This window comes from Periophthalmus magnuspinnatus, chromosome 13 (genome assembly GCF_009829125.3).
Source record: "Periophthalmus magnuspinnatus isolate fPerMag1 chromosome 13, fPerMag1.2.pri, whole genome shotgun sequence".
Lineage (NCBI taxonomy): Eukaryota > Metazoa > Chordata > Actinopteri > Gobiiformes > Gobiidae > Periophthalmus > Periophthalmus magnuspinnatus.
The window spans coordinates 12,649,609-12,671,490 of NC_047138.1; the positions used below are offsets into that span (position 1 = coordinate 12,649,609).

At 39.7% G+C, this 21,882-nt stretch overlaps 2 protein-coding genes across 2 annotated transcripts in view; both read right to left on the reverse strand.

Moving 5' to 3' along the window:
• Positions 1 to 16,655, reverse strand: part of ctsc (cathepsin C) — a 109,488-nt gene extending 92,833 nt beyond the window's left edge. Inside the window, exons 1-8 of the mRNA XM_033976718.2 lie at positions 16,384 to 16,655; positions 15,997 to 16,142; positions 15,484 to 15,638; positions 15,177 to 15,332; positions 14,736 to 14,854; positions 13,872 to 14,003; positions 13,568 to 13,800; positions 13,071 to 13,367 (exon numbers count right to left, since the gene is read on the reverse strand). Of these exons, the coding sequence (XP_033832609.1) occupies positions 13,101 to 13,367; positions 13,568 to 13,800; positions 13,872 to 14,003; positions 14,736 to 14,854; positions 15,177 to 15,332; positions 15,484 to 15,638; positions 15,997 to 16,142; positions 16,384 to 16,543 (1,368 nt within the window). The 5' untranslated portion in view covers positions 16,544 to 16,655 and the 3' untranslated portion in view covers positions 13,071 to 13,100. The remainder of the gene's footprint in view (positions 1 to 13,070; positions 13,368 to 13,567; positions 13,801 to 13,871; positions 14,004 to 14,735; positions 14,855 to 15,176; positions 15,333 to 15,483; positions 15,639 to 15,996; positions 16,143 to 16,383) is intronic.
• Positions 6,565 to 12,430, reverse strand: rab38a (RAB38a, member RAS oncogene family). Its single transcript, XM_033977034.2, has 3 exons — positions 12,103 to 12,430; positions 9,523 to 9,803; positions 6,565 to 7,060 (listed from the first exon to the last, which is right to left on the reverse strand). The coding sequence occupies exons 1-3, from the start codon at positions 12,299 to 12,301 to the stop codon at positions 6,905 to 6,907; spliced, it is 636 nt and encodes a 211-aa protein (XP_033832925.1). The 5' UTR covers positions 12,302 to 12,430; the 3' UTR covers positions 6,565 to 6,904.
• Positions 16,656 to 21,882: the final 5,227 nt, after the last annotated feature.

Here is a 21,882-nt window from a genome sequence, read left to right on the forward strand (position 1 = left end):
ATCCCCTCCTTGCCATATTAATGTGATGGAGAGGTTTGAGCACCTGGATGATCCTGGGAGCTATATTATCTTGGCTTCATGCCACTGGTAGGGTCACCCATGACAAACAGGGCCTAGGTGACGGGTCAGACTAAGAGCTGTTCAGAAGCCCCTTATGATGATCACCACATTAAGGCCAGTTATGTCGGATTGGTGTCACCAGGGCCCCACCCTGGAGCCAGACGTGGTGGCCAGGCACACAGCCCTAAGGAGTGACGTGGGGCCATTCTCTCGTTGACCCACCGCTGGCAGGAGGATCCATAAGGAGCTGGTGCAGAGAGATCTGGGTGGCAGTCAAAGGCGAGGGCCTTGACAGCTGAAATGCTGGACACAGAAACTGGCTCTGGAGAGGAAGGAGCCTGAGCTTATGCAGGAGGTTTAGCGTTACTGACCAGATATAGTCGGCCTCTTTTCCTGGCCGACAGCTTGGGCTCTGGAACCCAACTCCTTGAGGGGGTTGAACTCTCCACTTTTATGGCATTGCCCGTGGCAAGAGGCAGCGGGCTGATGTGGGCTTGCTTCTTGCCCCAGAGCTCAGCTGCCACATGTTGGAGTTCATATTGGAAGATGGATGGCTAGATGGATGGTATTTAGATGCAAATTGGGAGTCCTGATGCATTAAACTAATAGGATTGTCAATCACACACAGACCACAGCTTCATATTAACCAGTATTACATTTTACAAAGATGCTTCACAAATGTTGATTAAATTATTTCATGACTAAATGAATCAAATACTGTTCCTAATTGGTACATGAATTACCATTTTTACAAGGAATATCTCTTGCATTGGTGTTAATGAGCTTGTAAAGACAACAGCATAATTGAAATTGTATTGCGACTGGGACTGTCTCAAGTGCATCAGGGGACAAGCGGAAACCAAAGCAGCCGGTGTCTGTGTTACATGTCCTGCGGGCTAGTATTGAAGCCCACTCCTCCCGTGTCTGAGCTGGTCGTGAATGATGAGTCACTGAGTCGGCCTCTTTGAAATTTCCATTCCATTTCAAAGTCCTGCCGCGGTGGGGTCAGTCTTGTATACACACATACACAAGGGTAGATTAATACGCACTCACGTCAATGGGCGCGCAGACCAACACGCACATCCATCGATCAAAAGCAAGAGGCCCAGCCGTTATTTTCATTCATCCCCTGTCTCCTGTGGCTCCACATATTGATTCTTTTACTTAGTGTTTAATTCTGGGCAGAAGTAAGCCTGGCACTGCCACAACTTCTAATACCTCTCTCGATGTTTATTGACCATAGTAGCACTATTCAACTGAACTAAGGGTGTGTATTTCTGCTTGAGCTGTTTTATTTCCTCTGCTCAGAAATTTTATTACTCTTTCTACTTGCATAGCAGGTTCTACAAGGTATTTTACTGAAACTGCAGTGAGTGAGGTTTAATTATAGTCTTGGGATACAGTGGCATGGTGAGTTGCACTTTCACCTCACAGCAAAAAAGAGCTAGTTCAAATCCAGGTCCATTATATAGTACCTTTCTGTATGAGGTTTGCATATACTTAACACATTTTTCGTTGGTTATGTGAAATTTGGGTTTGAATGATATTGAAGCTAATATTTATTTATTTATTTTAGGAAATCATATTTTTGTTCCTATTAAGTGATTGATTTGGTATAAGGCAAATTTATGTTTATATTTAAATATGACATTATCACGCAGTTGTCACGTGATGATGTCAGGTTTTAAGTCAAAGACAGACAGTAAAGTACTTCACTTTACAGAAACACTCGACCAGATCGCCACAAACTACAGAGCTGAGACTCAACAAGACAAAGACAATGGAAAAAAATAAACAATCACCAGTGGAGGAGCCAGAGCCATACTCCAAACCAAAAGGGAGGACTGGTTTAGGAAAAAAAAAAGACTCCCACAATGCAGGTTTATGTGCCACCTGTCATTATTCAGAAACAGAAGATGGCAAAAATGATGACGAACTGATGTCTGTGATGGAGAACCTGACCATCTCTGAAGGCCTCAGTCTGAAGGCGAGGGGATACTGGCAGGTGCCTACCTGCTCAGTGACAGAGCAGAAACCAGACCAGAGACATAACAGCTTCATGGAGTCCTTGATTCAAAAAGGCTAAATCCATAAGCGCCAAGAGCAGACAAGAGCCACAAGAACCACCTGAAACATAGATGTTTCAACAAGGACATTGTGAAGCACTGCAAGTGGCGATCAGTCCAGAAGCTGCAGATCAAACAGAGGCAGACTCAGCCTCAGCAGAGACCTGATCAGCTTCAACATCAGTCTCAGCCTCAGCAGAGACAGAGACCTGCTCAACAGAGACAGAGACAGAGACCTGCTCAGCCTCAGCAGTTTCAGCCTCAGGACAGACAGACTCAGCCTCCGAGACAGCCTCAGCCTTCACAGAGACCTGCTCAGCCCAGAGATTTGGTCATCAAAGTCCAACTTCAGGACCCCCTCCAAGACAGGAGCGTGAGGGTCCAGGAAACCACTGGACACACTGTCCGAGGTCCCAGGAGAAGTGGCAAGTGGAGGGCCAGGAGAGGACAATATGAGCAAAGGAACTTCAAGAAGAACAACCTGGAGAGGAGAGGAATGGTCCAGAAGACGGTCTACAAGCAAAACCATTACAAAAAAGTAGACCGTTCAGGAAAAAGGCCCAGAATTGCTGGACACGCAGAAGATCTTTCCAGACCAATAACTAACTCTCCACTTCATGAGACTCTCAGGAATGAAGGTGCAAATAAAAAATATGCAACTGCAAATAAATGTGTTTTTACTTTTAATCTAATGCACTATTGCTAACACATATATACTGCAACTACCTAATTTTATATTAAAATATACATAAATACACTTGATTGTGCCTGACAGACCATCCCTAACCATGTTATTTTGCCTCTATGTTGTGAAAGTAGTACACAAGAACAATGTAGTGGAAAAACAGCAATAAATAGCAAATAACATTTCAAAAAGATTATTCCTCCATGACCCATTATAGGACAGCTCACAGAAAAAAAATCTATTTAGAAGGAAATAAACGAGTAAACTATAATTAAGTTGAACAAGTGTAACATAAATGAATGAGGTCAAATGCATTAGTGCCAATAATGTATGTAGCGCAAAGAGAGAAAAACATGAAAATGGCCACAGTTAAATTGGTTTTAACATAACATGCTAATATGTAAGCAGATGTATTGGTGGCTTGCAATATGAATATATATTTATATTGTATAATAAAGATTTACATACAGCACTCAAGCATACATAAGCCATTTTGAAACACTTGAGAGAAGCCCTACAGAGGTTAAAGGCCAGCGCATGCATTTCCATAAATCAGCTGCAGAATAATTATAATATCCATCTGTGTGACAAAATAGATACTTGAAGTCACCCTGAAATCATGTGCGGCTTACTTCCTCCTTATCCTCTATGACTGAGAAGTCTTGTGATTATGCTCCCTTGTTGTGGTTCCTTACTCTTTCTCCCTTCTGTCTCTCTCTCTTTCTCCCCCTCTCTTTCTTTCTCCCACTCTTTCCTTCTCTCCTTTTCAGTATTTCCTTGTGTGGGGAACCAAGGAGAACTAAAGGACGTGGTCTGTATGTAAACCGACGCATCACAGTCTGAGCAGCTCGTTACCGTAGAGACCAGGATAAATCTGCTGAAATCTTCTGATCATCTCTGTAATGCGTGTACAGGCAACGTGTGGGAGTACAGAAAAAAGGGGTCGGCTTCTGCCATGCACTCTCACAACAACAACAAAAAAATTAAAATTCTCAACAAAACTCTGCAGTTCGATCTCTCCCCTTCTGTCCTTGTTTTCATAGACAAATTGTTGCATCAATGCAGCGAATCAAAACTAATTATGACAATTTAGAGAGTGGCATGGGCTCCCTCACAATTGTACCCTCCTAACCCATTATGTGACAGAGAATAGACAAGCTGGTGTGGAGCAAAAGGCAAGCGCAGAGGTGAAAACTGTTGTCTGTGCAAAGTGCTAATTAGTAGAAAAAGGCAAGACAGGGTTGGAAATGTTTTGGACAAAACCGTACCTCTAATTGGAGCAAATAGTCTTAACAGGACTGTGGTATGAAGGTAGGATTCAGAGGGTTAGACTGCTGGCAGGCTGGAGGGGCTGCTGGAGTCACATGCCAGGTCGAATGCAGGTCATGCAAAAGGAAAAAAAATAAAGATCAACAAACAACAACTACTATAATCTGAACTTCTCACAGTACAAATCGGATTTTTGAGCATATTACCAAAGCTATCCTGCACTGGGAAAAAGTGCAGGGAGAGCTAATGCTGAGAAGAACGCAGGAATGTTTGATCACAAGATTCAACTTAGGAATTAACCGTTAAGATATGTGTGTGTGTACGTGTGTATTACACACACACACACACACACACACACACATATATATATATATACAATATATTGGTTGGCTGATAAATTGGGGGGATATTTGAAGTTTTTAGAGTATCTCCTATCAGCCTATGTTGAGATTTAAGGCTGATTTAGTTTAGGCCAACCAGTTACCTAGAGATATGCATAAAGCTGTATTTGAACACTTTATTGCAAAGAGGATATTGCACAAAATATTACTATGCTGATTATTAATTTTGTTTTGTATAACAGGGTTGTGGATGAGCTTGTAGTAAATTTAAACAATATAATGTAGGGGAGATAATCAATGATCTCTGATCTCTACTAGTTAGCCTACCAGACATTTTGGGTTTTAATTTGGTGTGGTAGGTGTGACAGTTGTATTGTTTGGACATCTGTAATGAAATATACACAATAAGCTAAAAAGTTATGTTAAATTTCATACAATTATTGGACAGTGATCAAATGTAGCAAAACTAAACAATATGGGTGTAACAGAATAGGTCTAGGTAAGGACTATGCATGAAATAGTGGCTAGGATATCACAGCCTAAATGGAAAATCTTGTTTAATTTTACTAGCTGGCTGGTGATGATAATGTAAGCCATGTTACTATTCTATTTTTAGTAAGAAAAAGCTCTTAGGCCTACATGTGTTCAAGATGTAGGCTATTGTAGGAATTATCAGACTTATCAGACTCCTTTCCCCAATAACCTGAGAATGTGCCAGCTGACTAAATAAACTGTCTGCCCTCAGTTATGATGCACATTCTTTGTGATACTTGATGAGCCTGGTTGTTAGGGCGAGGCTAACGTTAGTCCACATGTCACATTAGCATTAGCATGAGAACAATATAAACTTATTTTTATTTACCCATTTAGAGCACAAGCCTGCAGATTTTGGTGTAGGTGTGAGGAGGAAAGCATGGACTCATATAAAGTTAATCTTAACCTGGTGCAGCGCGGTCCCACGGTGAGAACGTCAAAGAGACACACGGCCGTGTCTTTTAGTGTAAAATTCTGACGCCGAAAAATAGCCTGATTCCGTCTAAAATTTATTTGGGAAAAATTGTGAGTTAAGGAAAATAAATTACACAAAATGAGTTGCTGCAATATCGGCTCATATGAAAAATAGCCTACTAAGAAACCAGCTCAACAATTATTACGTCATTATTAACTCATTATGACTAATGGACAAGCACATGGCCTAACATCCCAGTGACTGCTGTCTCTGAACTCACTAAAAACTGGACAGGAAAAACGTAGACATGGTTGTGGTTGTCTTTATTCAAAATACAATGAAACCATGCTATGATATTTCACGTCAACCGGGGTTATTCTCTGAAAATACATCTTTGGTTATTTCTCTTTACATGTAGGCTTACATTAGACTACTATTAACACATAAACTATAGACTACTAATCAGAGCACAAAATGGACCCATTCCTATAAATGTATAAAAGTATCTTCTGTTAACATTATATGCATTTCATGTGCAACAGCCTATTGAGTAAAAACACCCAGTTAAATAATAGAATTTATTATATAAAGTTACATAACGTTGTGACTATGATCTTCATAGGCAGAGCAACAGCATGACACCATAAATGCAGTGGATTAATTTAGAAAAAAAACAAAAAACAAACAAACAGTATGACAGAGAAATACTGAACGAAATGGAAAAAGATACTGCAAAAATCTAATTTGTGTTTTGAACATGCATGTTTTGTGCTGCAACAAATACTGTGTAAAGCCCTTTCGTTCTTCCAAAAGTTTGAACTGGATCTAGTCTGGTCTGTTTAGTAAATGCACATACCTCTGTGTGTTTGACTGAAATTGGTTTTCAGTCAGTTAAAGGGTAGAACAAGGTAAGTACATGGACACTTTTGTGTCAACACAACAACCACATTTTCACAGAGGAAAGTGCAAACTTTTAAAAAGGCTTCAGAAGTAGTTTTAATGTTTTGGCTTAACTGTGAATCCAGCATGGCCAGTGGGTACTTTATTTCAGTCATAATATAAAAGGCTTGTGGTCCAGTATACTTTTTATACTTCAACTGAATATGAGCACACACCATTGTGTGACCTTTCAAGCATCTTAATGTGAAAAACTCAAATTCTCCTTGTCAAAACACATGTACATTTAAGGCCTATTGCTATTTGAAAGAAATCTACATGGATATAGAAAATGTGGTCTTTGTGTGCACTAAAAGGATGGCATGTCATTATTAGCTGTCTCCACAATGCTGTCAAAGCCTGCTCCAAAGTTGACCTTGCCTTGACAAGCACCCATCTGTACTTGTCCATATATATCTACACATTTGGTCTCTTCAGTCCATCTAATTTTTGAGTCCATTGACTTCCTGTCATTCCTGACGCTGGGGCATTGGCACACTTCTTCTCTTCATTAAAAGCTGCCAGAGTCCATTGTGCCTCGGTGTCTTGCTGGCTGACCATAATGAGATACAAAAGGACATCCGCGTTTGGTGAGTGTTTACTGGGAGCGGAAGCAGGCAGAGCACGTTCCTCCTCTGTCCTTCTCCAGCTGAGGCGTGACCGTATCGGGGACTTCTGATTGGAGCATGTCTTTCTCGCTCGCAATGATGTGTTTCACCAAGCAGTTCGCTGCCTCGTCAATGTTTATGTTTTCCTGCATGATAAAATGGGAATTTAGAAACGATTGAGTCAAAGATATAAAATTTTATAAATTGTTGTAAATTAGCATTGGATGAGAGAAGTAATAAGGTAGAACATGTCAAAACAAGACATGTGGCACACTCTGAACAGCTAACCATCCCTTTGTATTGTGTCTGAAAAGGTTTAATACGTTTTATTTATTTTCTATAGGGACCATATCTCAAAGGGCCCATTGGTAGAGTAATTGGAACCTGGCCACCTCAGCAAACAAGTTGTTCCGTCCCAAATTCACTACATCCAAGAAGGTGAGTCTTCTTAAATTTATTGGGAAAGCCTGTTCCCACCTTGTTAAATTGGATAATCATTGCAATTATTATTACATGTCCATAAATTACCACAAAAAGTTTAATACGCTTATGAGTTTTAAGTAAATAGAATTCAAATTTCATGAGCCTTCTTCTGTGCTTTAATTAAATAAAGCATATTGGGACAAGCCAAATCAACACTGACACTGGCTATTGCTTAAGTGAATTATAATAACATCCTCTATATCACTGTAAATGAAAGTGCCATTTGGAAAGAATATGGAGTGACTAGTGATGGCTTAGCAAACTAGAAAATGGCCCAAGGAGTTAGGGGAGTAATTCATATGCACACCGAACCAGCAGGGATTATAAGTGTGCTGTATGCAAACACTTAGTTAATATGTGGAGTGTGAGGGAGTTGGCGCCTGTGCCTGCATATTCACTGCAAAGATCTAACAGCGTGTTCAGTAGGATGTGACACAGTGGAGTCTGTAAAACCTCTAAACCCTCTGAGAATGCCAACACATGCCCAAAACACTACATACCCTCATCCATCACGCTTTCCCTAAGATCTATGCAGCGAGATTTGACTTTTCCAAATAAAATACACTGTTTTATCAGTAGGATGTCCTTCCTCTTACTTCTCTGAGCACACAAAAGCATGTCCAGTGCAGCTGCAGATAAAAGCTTTGAATAATTCTTCTGGACTCTTCAGCTCTGCGCTTTATTAAGAGTGCATCCAGTCCGATCCCGCAGTATTAAGAACCCTTTATATGCTTAAAGGCAACTACATATCCTTTGTTATTATATTTAAAACGTGAAGCATTGATCTGCACTTACAAGTCTATTTACATTAGAGGTCACTAGCTAATTTATGCGAAAACTGCTGCCGAGCATACATAATGATTGATTCTAGCTTTGTATCGTTCGCATAACATCTCCCTTTGTGGACTAACTAAATACCAAAAGAGCTTTGTGTGCACAGCTAATAATGGTTTTAGCATTTAGCTTCCACTAATTGGTCCCATCGATGATTGGCTGTGGTTACTGCGCTATATTTTCTTGCCTTAGCTCATAGCTGTGAGATTCCTGCTCCACATTAGCGGCTATAATAGGCTGTGTGGTGGTGTGTCAGTGTGTTAGTGTGTAGGTGGGTGAATCCACAGCTCATCTTGCGGTCTGGGCTTTCTCACCACCTTCTTTCATTCTGTTCTGAGTCAAGACAATAGGGATGTTACTCTGAAATGCTGCTACACTCTGTGTTTACTTTCAATGCTTTTGTGATATTTTCATTATTTCCAGTAGCAGCAGATAGTCTTAGTCTTGGTCACTTTGGGCCTTTAGTAGGGCACATTTGTAACAGCATGCAGTTAGTCACATACATTGCATAATCAGACAGACACTCATTCACAAAGACATTTGTGGAGTCACTATTCCAGGAAGATGTCAACTTAACAAGATGTGGGTAATAGCAGTTATAGTGAAAATGATTGTTTATGTTTTGATTTGTTGTATTGTGATTTTAATGTCTTTCTTATTCTGTAAAGCGCTTTGAATTAGTTTGTGTACAAATTGTGCTGTACAAATAAACTTACTTGCCTAGTGATTGCATTTGGAAATGGTAGTTGTTACTTGATTACTTGAAAGTATCAAAAGTATTAGGAACAGATGTATAAATGATAAGTTTTGCCACTTTTTCCTTTGGGGTCACAACTCACTTAAAAAATTGCTTCCCTTTCGGAGTGATCAACATTGTTTTAGTAGACATTTATTTTACCTGATGCTTCCACAGAATTAGCTTTGGACTCCATGTGGCTCTATAGAATGTTATAAAGATAAACTTTTTAACTCATGAACATTATGCATGCGGAAAAAAATATAATTATTAAATGTCCTATTAGTCTTATATAATATGTCAATTGGTATTGATTTTAAAATGTCAGTGCAGAAATCCTGTACAAGTGTGTCTTCTTCACCATTCCTGCTCATTATCAGTAGTGGGTCTGCTCTGGCATTTCCACAGGGATGATCAGGTGCTACGTGTCACACAGGGGAGTTGGCAGGGAGTCACGGCCCAAGGACATTTAAATGGGATGAGGAGCCTGGTGGTTTCAGTAGTTCTTTTGTATTCACAGCACAACACAACCCAACAAGAATGACCCTTCCTCACCTTGGCAGAGGTCTCGAACCAACCAACGAAGCCATTCTCCTGGCAAAACTGCTCCATCTTTATCCCATTGTTAGTCAACACATCACGGCCCTGGTCACATTTGTTGGCCAAAAGCACAGTGGCTACATGTTTCCCATTGGCAAGTGTCAGTTTGGAATCCAAGTCTTCCTTCCATTTGGTGACAGCGTCGAAGGAGGCAGGTCTGGTGACGTCAAACACGATGAAGGCTCCCATGGCCTCACGGTAGTACACACGGGTCATGTTGCCAAACCTCTCCTGACCTGTAATACACATCACATTGATATGTTTAATACTGATACTGTATTACAAATATACAGTTCGATCATTTGTTTCTGATCAAAAAAGTGTTCACGTTTTCAAAGATTCACTAGAACTTCTGCACTGTAAACAAAATGAGGGAAGAGATTGCATTGATTTTCACTTACATATTACATCAGGGGTGTCCAAACTTTTCTCATTAAGGGCCACATATAAAAACACAGACAAAGCTGAGGGCCGATTAAGGGCCATAGACTGCTAATCAGTACAGTGAATATGATAAGTTTTCTTCTTCCCACTCCTTTTTCCGGTTATATAAGGATTAATTTATGAAATGTTCTTTAAGTGTATCTGATACATGTGCTCAAAATAAATAAAATACAAAAATAATAATAAAAATACTTAAAATCTGCATTATTATTACAAGTTAGACTGAACCACTAGACCTTTATTCATGCTTACATCCTCAATGGGACACATTAACTATTTGATATGGGCTTGTTTCAGAAATATACAATAAAAAGTACTGTTTAATGTAATATGGGCCAATTCACCGGTAAGCTTGAGGGCCAAGAAAAATTGGTCTGAGGGCCCCATTTGGTCCCCAGGCCACAGTTTGGGTATGCCTGTATTACATGTATGTTTTGAATATCAACAGTCACATACAGAGATGAGTTGGGAGGACACTGAACTACACTACACCACTGTATTTGCAATTCCCTGTCTGGGACACACTGTAATGATCTTGCAAGTAAATTGTAAATGATATAAGCAATATGTTGTATACATGCTAGCTGTTTTCATCATAGATTCAATATATTTCAGTATTAACTGAGTTGGTGTTACAAATGAAAGTCTATGTTTGGAATGCACATGGTTCAGATTGATCCAAATAGTCTAATACTCCTTGGTGAGTGTAGCCCTGTCAGCTGTAGAAAAATTACTGCCAAAAATAGAAGGGAAAAGTCGCAGCTTGTTTTGGGAAAATCCAAGCAATACCCAGTGATTTATTACGTTGGCGCCATAAGAAAACTCAGTGAGGCAAAAATATCTCCAAAATGCTGAAATGCTGAAATGTAAAATTGAGACATACTGTACAATTTGCCAAATAGAAGAAACATATGCAAACTGTTCACTACCTACATCACTTTTATGCACATGAAGGCATCTTAATACAGGAGCTCAGGCCTCAAATCTGCCTCACATGAGCTGCAGACACATGACTGTATGTGCTACAGGAGAAGGCGCAGGAGGAGAGCAGGTCCAGGCATTCTTCTGGCCCTCAGCCGACTCTCATGTGAGCCTCTTATCTGCCCCTGAAGCATCATACTCAAAGGCTGCATTATAACTCACTCCTGGAGCCATGGGCCATTTACACCATTTGTTTGCATCATTGTTACATCAAACTGCTTTAGGTATGTGGTTTTCTCAACCAAGTGTTCTACGAATCTGGCAAAAGACGTGACTCACTCAGGCACAGCAATGATATGTGTCACATCAGATGAAGATAGATTGACAATCTGAAGAAAGTCAGTGAGAGAACGTGCGCAGTTATTATTATTATTATTTTAATGTTTACAATTTCACCACCAGGGATGTTAGACACCTGCCCTTTTCTTTGGTTAGATTGTGTATAATCTTTTCAGATGTATTCAGATATGTCATCACTATAGTGGCAGAGTATATACTCATGCAGTTTACAAAAACATGCGTAATGCTTACAACTTCTGTTCCTATTTCTTAACAACTTAAGTGCTCAAAAGCTGTAACTGCAGTAATGAAGCACAAAATGATTTGAAGTGAGTAATACCAACATGTCAGCTGGGGGACATGAGCAATCATGACCCTGAATAACCCTTTTACCATCCCTTTAGTGAGGAAATGTCAACTGTGACCAACCGGTCACGTGCAGCAGTCTTTTCACCATACAATCATGTGTTACTTGTATGCAATATGTATGTTTAATACTGGCAATGATCTTTTATTCATTATGATTAACTGAATTATTATAACAACAAAGTACAACTTGATAAAAGTTTGCGTTTCATTTGTGGATAGAACTAATGTACACCTAACTCTACCTGAATAGTTTTCAAAGTGGTGTTAATTGGATCAAACAAATCAAGGAACAAAACAGTAACCGTGAGATTGATGCAAAAATATCGCCTACAGCTGGTGAATAATTAAAATAACACAAATATAGAACAGAAAACAGTCTAGAACCATTTCCTACACAAAGTTATACTTGTTTCTTAAAAGGTAGAAGAGAAAATCTGAGGACGCGCTGGTCGTAAAAGTTACCTGCGATGTCCCAGAGCTGAAGGCGCACGGTCTCCTGGTCCCAGTTGAGCACTTTGAGGGCGAAGTCCACTCCAATTGTGGCGCGATAGTTGGGGCTGAAGTTATGATGTACATACCGTTTGATGATGCTGGTCTTGCCGACCCCAAGGTCCCCGATTACAAGGATCTTATAAAGATGTTCCTTGTGGTTGTTCTGCATCGCGACCCGAGAGAATGAGATCTAAGCATGAATCCACCGTTAGCGTCAAGGATGAAGTATTTGAAGGGGCCACAGAGAGCAGCGCGGAGAGCACAGCACAGAGCCAGAGAAGGATGGCGAAGAGGAAAGGGTGGTAAGGTACGGCCCGGCCCACACGGGGATGTGGAGCAAGACGTCTGGATCTTGTGACTCACCGAAGACGCTGTAAGGGAGTGAAGCGGTGCCCTCTGCACCTCACTAGACACAGGAAAAGTAGACCTACTAGTACTATTCAGTCAGTTTGATAGTGCCGTTTTTAGAGATTGTTAAACATGTCACAAAGTATAATTTCATAAAAACACCAACAGACGACATTTATTTTTATAGTTTTATACTTTTTATTTTCTCTTGTCAAACAGTGCAAAAAAAATGCATTGACTTAAAGTCAAATAGTGCAGTAAAGGCAGCATTTTAAACAATCAAACCATTTACATGATGTTGTAATCAAATATTCCCTTTTAAAACATTTTAATAGGCCTCAGGTTTCCGAACTGGATAAAATCACAGTGATGCAATTACAGCACATAATTAAAAATCTAATTTATGCTTCCCTGAGAATGAAGAACACATCAACTGCATCCAAAGACTATCTCTACCAATTATTTGGCTGTCTTTATCTCACTTAGCTTTAAGAGTCCCTTTGTCTGTCCCTATGCATTAGTAAGAAACTGAATTTAATCAAAACAATGAAAACACAATTTACTGATTTAAAATTTGAATCTCTCTGAACGCATCAAGATTTTCCCTTTTATTACTATAACTACAGTTTGGGGATGGGATTGGCCGCAACAGCAATGCTCTCAATGGAACACTCGTCACTCCCCCTGCGAATGCGGAAGTAGCCCTTCTCTCCCCACTCGGTTCCCCAGCTGTTCTTGACAATCCAGTACTTCTGCCCGGTCATGTGACATTTGCCATAACCCACCAGCAGCACGGCATGGTTGGTCAGCTCAAAAGGATTGACAGTATCAGTGAGACCAGTGTGATGGTAGATGCCCTCCTTGTAGTGCATGAAATCAGGATACACCTTGAGGGAAAACAATACAACTCACTGATATAAAAAACAAGACTAAATGACATCATATGAAGGTCTACTTTTTACTGCAAAAGTCTTGTAAAAGGGCTTGAGGACAGTAAGTAAAAAGCAATTAACCAAAACCCAACATGGTTCTAATAAAAACCTTTTGATGCTTGAAATATTAGAATTTAAAAACACACATAATTTACCTCAAATGCCACTCCCATAGGTCCATTCTTGACAAGCTCCAACATCATGGCTGCTTCACTACATCCACCATAAAATCCACCGACATAGTTGTAATGTGCAGCGTAAATGCGCCTGCAGTTTTGAGGAAGGCTACAAGGGCTGTCTGTGGCAGTATAAGGAAAGCATGATTCTTCTACCACACCAAAGTCCTGCACATACTTCCCAATCAAATATGGGAATCCACCATCGCAGCCTTTAAATGAGAAGGTAAATTAAAAATAACTCTTCTCTGTTCATAATTTTGCTACACTTTCATTGATGTACCTTGGGAGTATTCTGAGCAGGATACGATCTGTTGAGGGCTGAGGGTGGGTGTCTGGCTGTTGTTAGTCAAAATGCGAATTCGTGCCTCCAGCATTCCCATTGAAGCAAAAGAATAGCAGCTACCACATGATGCTGAAAAAAAGAACATAACAGGTTCACACAGAAGTCAGGTACACAACCATTGTACTTGCTAAAGTAAACAGATCAGGTCACACCAAGCATATTGGCCTGGACGCTTATCTGCTGTGTAACAATGAAGGTAAGAAGTGAGAGCAACAGTCTGGAAAAGAGCTTTATGCAGCATTGTAAAAAAAACAAATTAGGTCACAGAAAAGATATTAGGGATTTACTAAGCAGAGTAATTGTAGTCATAACTCTTGCCAAGGTTATGGTTGCTTTTATTTGTGCTTCACTTAACCAATGACAGCCACAATCCAATAGTTATGCCTATGGTACATTTTCTCTCTAACACAGCTGCTTAAAAACTTTTAATATGGATAAAGTTTAGCTTTTGTGGTGCTAAAATCTATTTGACTTGAGACCGCAGCAGAAAGAGATTCACACAGGCTTAGAGGGCTTCCATTGAAACACTCCAGGCCTCTCCAGATCTTTATACCCAACCCTACCGAGGCCCTCTTAGACACTCAGCACACATAATCTGTGCTCTCACACACTAGGCTGTGCAGAAACACAAGGATGGCACAATCCAGGCTAAAGCTCGCCAAGAGGGAAGTCATCATACTGGATAAATGCTCTTCAACACTGAGAGCTGCTACAGTGAAAATTACAATTGTCTGCATACATAAAAATGTCATATTTGCCATGCTTGATTGATTTGTATATTCAGACATGTTTATGACTTACCTTGGTTTCGCACAGGACTGACAAAGTTGACACCATTGACGTTCCTCCAGTCCCAGTGTGCAGGGAGAGCAGCTGCCATCTTGGCTAACTCACTTGTCACAGGAGCTGGGCGAGGGCGTCTGTGCAGGTACATTTAAAACATCAGATTATGTCACCCAAAAAAAAAAAAAAAATAATAATAATATATATATATATATATATATATATATATATATGTTTAGTGTGTACAAGGTATTGGCAGAGCACAAGATTTATGGCACACGTTGACCTTCTTGTAAGAGTACAGGATTTAAAATACAGTTATTATCTTTGAAAGTAAAAGGTACCATTTGTCATTTACATTTCATTTCAGTAACGCTAAAGTGGAGTAATAGCGTCTCCAAGAATAAAGGTAGCTGAGCATCCTCAAGCTAATGACCAAGGACATGAGTAAGTACTCACACAGGGATCCGAGATGCAGGACCTCCAGCTCTGTACTGCAGCTCCAACAGACTGTAGGTTTCATGTTCAGGATAAGGGTGAGCTTTCCAAAGGCTTTGAACTGAGTTGATTGCTTCAATGAAATCCAAATTGTGTTTATATGCACTCCGGAAATACCTAAAATTGAGCAGCACTTGATTAGATCAATAAATGATATTGATTTTTGCCCTAAATGGAGGATCTCACGATGTAGATATTTCCTGATACATGAGACAAAAGAATCTTGTGCAACTTGCTACAGTCTTTGCGAATATTGCTGTAGACATACTTGCTGTTGAAGAACGGTAGGTTGTCTTTTCGGGGTTGCGCTGCTTTCACTTTTTTCCCCACAAAACAGGCCCAGTTGTTTCCCAAGACATCATGAACCCATCCTGGCAGGGTCTGATCACAGTAACTGATCACCTGTGAACCATCCTCGGAGTACTGCAATGAAAGACATTTGAAATAAAAAGAAAAACAATAAAACGCATAACAAGGCACCAGCTTTTAGCCTATAACAATTATAGCTTTTAACTGAACTGTCTCATATAATGAGGAAGTATAGACATGGAAAAATCAAGACAAGAAAGCCAAATGTGGCACTTCCCTTGGACAAGTTTCACGTGATTTGCTTCTCATACTTGTGAATATTATGTAGGCGTACATTTTTAATTAATACAGCCTTACAAATACATCTGTTCCAGCCTTTTTGATATTGAAGAAATATGCCTATTCAACCATGTATAAATAACCTGCCTGAAAGCATTAGTACAGCAAGAATGAAAGTGAAAGAAAAACGTACCTTGAAAAAGCCAAACCATTTGTATCCACCAAGCACCATCTCAAATCCTTGGTTGTAGACGAGAGTGAAGAAGCCAGTGTTGCCCAATTCGTCAATGGCTACAGACAGTTTTTCCAGGGTCACTGTCACTGAGCTTGCTCCAACAGCTTTAAGATAAACACAGCACTGACATTTGGAACTGTTTTTAAGTTAAAACAATGCATTTATTTTTGTTAGTTTTTATTTTTTATTTTTTATTTTTTGTAACCTGTGATTAATTCATGGTTGGGACAAGAACCAGGAAATAAAAACGCCACTTGTGATATTCAAGGCCCAATCACTCCGTCACGTGACTCCAAATATGAACAGACACATACACGCACAAAAAAACAAAAAAAACAAGCTTACCCTCTGCAGAACAATTGATGCTCTTGTCCTGACCTCCTTTGGACACTTGAAAGACCCATGTGCCCAGCAGTTCCTCGTAAGTGCAGTTCGCTGGTGTGTCAGCCCGAGAGGACTTAACCCAGATCAGGAGAACACAGAGCAGCACACCGCTGAGCTTCATGGTGATGAGAAGACGCTCTCAAACACACTCTGGTACCTGCGCTTACAGGTGACCCACTGCAGTCAAACAAACTGTGCAGAGTAATTTGAACTTCCCTGTTTGATTATGGAAGCGCAACTTTTTCAAAGAGCACTACAAGTCAAGATGAGTGTAACTTTCCACACCACGCAAGCAGTTATGCCAATCTTGTAATCAACACACGGGCCTAACTTTAAAAAAATATAGATTCAGTAGCTTAAATTGGACATTTTCACCGAACAGTTTTCACTTAAGGCCACAAAAAATGCTGGTAGGTGGGTCTGTATGTAGCACAGCCTATGTCTGCCAGAAGCAACGTTGAAACGAAAAAATCACTCTTGTTACCTCGTGTTCTTTGTTCGACTTTTTCCCCATGTGATATGCTCACGTGTCATGTGACTTTTCACACAATGCACATGCGCAAAGGAGCCCCATCGCTCGAGAGTTACTCATGTTTGCTTTGGTTAGTTGCCTGTTATATTTGTGCTGATTGTGCTGGTCTAGTGACGGGACTTTCTACTCTTATATGTGATCCAAATCTTTTAGATCCGTTCATTTCATAGAGCTTTTTAAAAGATTGTCTCTTTTTATATTTATTTATATGACAGAAGCCAATGAGAGAACTTATTTTATCTACAAATGACTCAGAGAGAAATGATCAAGGGTAAGATTAGTTTAGAATGGTTCAAACAGAGTGGGAGGGTGTTTACCCTTTCAAATTATGCATAATCTAAATAAAACGATGCACTATAATAATAATAATAAGAAGAAGAAGTATTTTAAAGCTAACACAAAGTTATTGTGATGTCAAATATGTTTTTTGTGCACAAAGATCTTAATTGTGTCGCCTGCTCTGCTTCTGTGCTAATGTGTGGGTTCAGTGTTAATCAGTATAAAAATGCATACAAAATAGAAAAAGATTTGGTTCTTTTAAAAAATGAGATCTTACCATTAAGCTTTCTGTTGGGCTAAGTAGTGCAGTACTAGGCTACAGCCATATAAACATAAACCTTACAAAAGCCTCACACGCAGGCTTAAAGGACATGGATGGCAGTAAATAAAATCATTGATTAATACATTATTTGGGCTATGTTTGTGCACATATCACACTATCTCAATGCAACTTTACTGAAGGTGACCTTGTTCAGAAGTCCTAATAAAGGTTTACAGTTTATAAACCTGTGGATGTGGAGCCTCTAGTGTCCGTTACTGACTCAGTTTAATCCGAACAGTGGGGCTTTGACCACACAATAGCAATTTTAGATAAATAGTCTACTGAAGATAAAGTATGCTATAGTTTTTTAAGAATAGGCCCACTGTTATTTCGTGAAAGAGTAAAATATCAGCCCTATTTCCTGTTCTGGACTATATTTTTCCCAATCATTTTAAAGGGCTCAGTTAACCTGACTACACATTTTGAGAGGTCATTTTGTTTATATCAACTGGCATTTTAGACACAACATCATATTTGCCCTGCAGGTCTTACAGGACCCAAGTGAAAGCTGTGAAAAATTGTGTGGGCCAAAAAGTCCAGGGCCAGTAATTTCTCAAACTCCAGTTGTGCCTGATTGGTGTGTGGTTAAAGGGGTTAAAAGAGCCTTATTTGAGCCAGCGGGCACTTAAAGGAAGTACTGAGGGCTTTGATCACCATAGTAACCATGACATAGACTGACTCATCTCCTTGACAGACCATAATAAGCACTCATCTGAAGAAAGGGCTGAAGAGGAATTAGTCATGCAGCCTCATTAGTGCTATTAGTCCGTGTGTAACTGAAAGTGTGTGTGAGAGAGCGGGGTGTCTGTCATATGTGTGTGTCTGTCTATATGTGTGAAGGCGAGCAGGCAGCACAGAGCAGAGGCGCAGACACAGAGATGAGGTTATGAATGCTAACAGCCTGAACCCAGCAAGCGCCCTGCAAGAGTGACTCATACCAAGTCATGTTTCAATCTTGATATTGTTCTCGCTTCCACTGACAGGAAATTAAAACTCAAGTGACTCTGAGTTCTGCGATATTGGCAGCCACTATTTTGTTCTAGTCAGATCCCTTTTATTCACATTGCATACAGTCCCTGCTCAGCTCAACCTTGCATTACCAATGTCATTCATGAACTTAAAAGTGAACTGACTTTTCAGGTGGAAGTTCTGCCACCTCCATGGAAATGTTACAGCATTGAGTGGAATGTTTCACAGTATGGCATTAAAATTGTCTCAGTGGAACCCCGTGGGTGGTGCAAGCAGGTCAAGTTTGAGATCACATCTGTGGAGAGGCAACCCCACTCACAATAAGAATGGTATTTTTGAGTAATGAAGACATGATTGATAAGTTTAATGCCATACAGTGGAACATCCCAGGGACTGAACCCTCCAGCAGAGTGCACTCTTATGAAACATGTGTCTAGCTACCCAACTCAAGCTGAAAATTAAGGGTGTCACAGTGTTAAATGGGTTTTTGTTGGCATTTTGCTCAGTTCTAGAAAAGCATTATATAAATGTGATCATTACATAACAGGATGGCTGGTAAATTGCAGAGCTATTTAAATTGAAGCTCTTCCTACCTTAAATATATTTCACCAAAATAGCAATGTATTCTTACTTGATTATCTTTGAACCTCCCACTCTCCACTGCCTAAAAACAACGTGTTGAAATTCCCGTTAGCTATAAGCACCTTGATTAACCATAGAAAGGGACATTTTGTGAAGATGTGTGAAGCGCTACTTGAGTGCACTGATCATTCCACTCCTCTAGAGTAGCTTCATGGACACTCGTGCACCCACATACTTGCGAACACACACACATATGCTGAAGCCCACACAGCTTTGTATATATAGTAAATGTCCACACACTATACAAGCACACCCAGTGTTAACCACAGGCTGCCATGACACCCTTTGCCCACACGCTCTTATATATAGGCCCCATCTGACGGCAGCGAACCCACAACATGCCATTCACGCAGAAACAAACAAGGGAACAGAGTTAATGGACTGTATAGGCAACTGCTAAGTGTCTAAACGTATTGTTCTTCCTGGAGTTGAGTGCTTACAGCTGAAATTGAGGGCTATAAACCTGCACACTTTTAGTCAGTTTTAAGGCTACAAGGAAAGTTCACCATTGAAGCATCTTGAATAAAATCTGTTAAAGCCACAGCAAGTAACTTTTTGCCTAAAAAATAAGCTAAAATAAAAATATGCTCCTTCATTTTGATTGTGTTTATCGCACTGAGAAACAGGCGTCCCCCCATGAGCAAGCTTGCATGTCCATAAACCTGGCCTCCTTGTTCCTTTGGCTATAATCTAATCCTCAGTATGGAATTAAGCTTGTGTATCACCATGGAGTATGGGTTTTACTTTCTATTTCCATGGAATCATGCAGGTGACGTCCCTTTAAATGAATATAAATGAGTACACATTTGATTTTGCAACTCAAATTATAGCAAATTGAATCTCATAAGAATGACACAATTTTAGTTGACTCGGTAAAAATCTACAATTGTATTTTGTGTTAGCATTCTGGACATGAATCTTTTCACATTGAGCTATTTGTAACAATTTCCCATTGATACAGAGCAATTGCTGCACTCAGAACAATGACAGGGCATTTTGGACTGACACGCAATATTAGAGGGTGAAACGGGGAGAGTGTGCAGATAAGGGGCAGGAAAATGAAAGATGGCAGAGTCGTTTCATAGTGATGACCTGTATCCCTCCTCACACTGAATGAAAACAGTGTGTGTGTGGGGGTGTGTGTGTGGGGGTGTGGGGGTGTGTGTGTGTGTGTGAGACTGTGAACTGGCTGATGAGAGCAGCGGGAGACAGAGCAAAGCAAATATCACAGACAGGCAGAGCATGGACTCACAGCTTCTATTGACTGGAGTCATTGACATGTAGGACACAGTGCAGAGCCTTCATTCACTGCATGAACTAAACTGACTTTTGTATTCACTGCCTCACCAACAGTTCAAGATGTGACCAAAACTGTGAAATACTATCTCTGTATCTTAGAATACGGTAAAGCTCTAACAAATGTAATTGAATTTAAGCACAAAAATGAATAAAACAGAACAGAGCCGTATAACCAAGCATAATTTTAATAACAATTTAAAAGGTACTTCAAAGTACACATACACAAGTAATTATCAATGGCAAAAAATCATAGACAAAACACTTGATTGTTTCCTCCTTACGTCTTCCATATACTCTGTGGTCTTTCTGTTACCAGACATATTGGGATACATCTAAAACATTAAGAACTGCGTTTGTTCAAACATTAATATGATTGGGAGATGTATTCAGACTTCCAAGTTATATATATATGTAAAATTATATAAATGATCAGTTCAGTGCAATTCTGTTGAGGCAGCGCAATATTTTGTCAGAGAACCAAGAAGTCAATAAATGATTGACCCTGGTCAAGTCCTTCATCTAAAGTGACTCTTGACCTGTCAGTATGCGAGAAATGAAGCTGCCCCTCAAGTCCAATGGATCCTGATTTAGATACATCTGAAGGATTTACTGCGTGTTTGTGAGTGTGGTTAGATTTAATATAAAATTATTAATCCAAAATAATAATAGCATTATGGCAATGACACCACTAATGACCAAATATATGTGTGTTCTATGTGTTTCATTATTGCTCAATAGAAAAATTTAAGAGGTATATTCAAAGTTACTTTAACAGTGTCATGAGTCTAAATTGGAATTAATTGAAGATTCACTGGAATTTACTCAGAGGCTGTATTTGGAAAAAATTGAAATGATTCTATGAGAACATGTCATAATGAATTACCAGCAACAAACACACTGGGCGGCATGGAGGCATGAAGAGTAGAAAACTGTAAACAGATTTGATTATAGGTCTAAATAAACTAAGAGGCGTTTCAATTAACCTGCAAAAAACAGCCCACCTAAAGCCATGTAAATACTCTTCATCTAGATCCATATACTCTTATATTTCACACTTAACACTTATTAAATACTGGTAGGTCATGAAATACCCAAATGAGCCATCTCTTCTCACATGGGTTTAGCAAACTACATTCTGTATTTCTGAACATCAGAAGAAAATGCAAAAACAAACCAAGCAATAAAAAGTCCATTAACTGCCATTTACTTTGAAATGAGAGGGATAAATGCCATAAAGTTGCTCAGTAAAACAATTCTTTCACTTTTCCTGAAATATAAACTATAAATGACTTACTCATGGTGTAGTGTTCCTCCAGGAGCAATGCAAGCATTACATTCTACACCATCAGCACAGGTAGTTCTGGTGATTGTAAATCAATTTATCAAGTTAATTTGAGGGAAAATGTTCAGACCTACA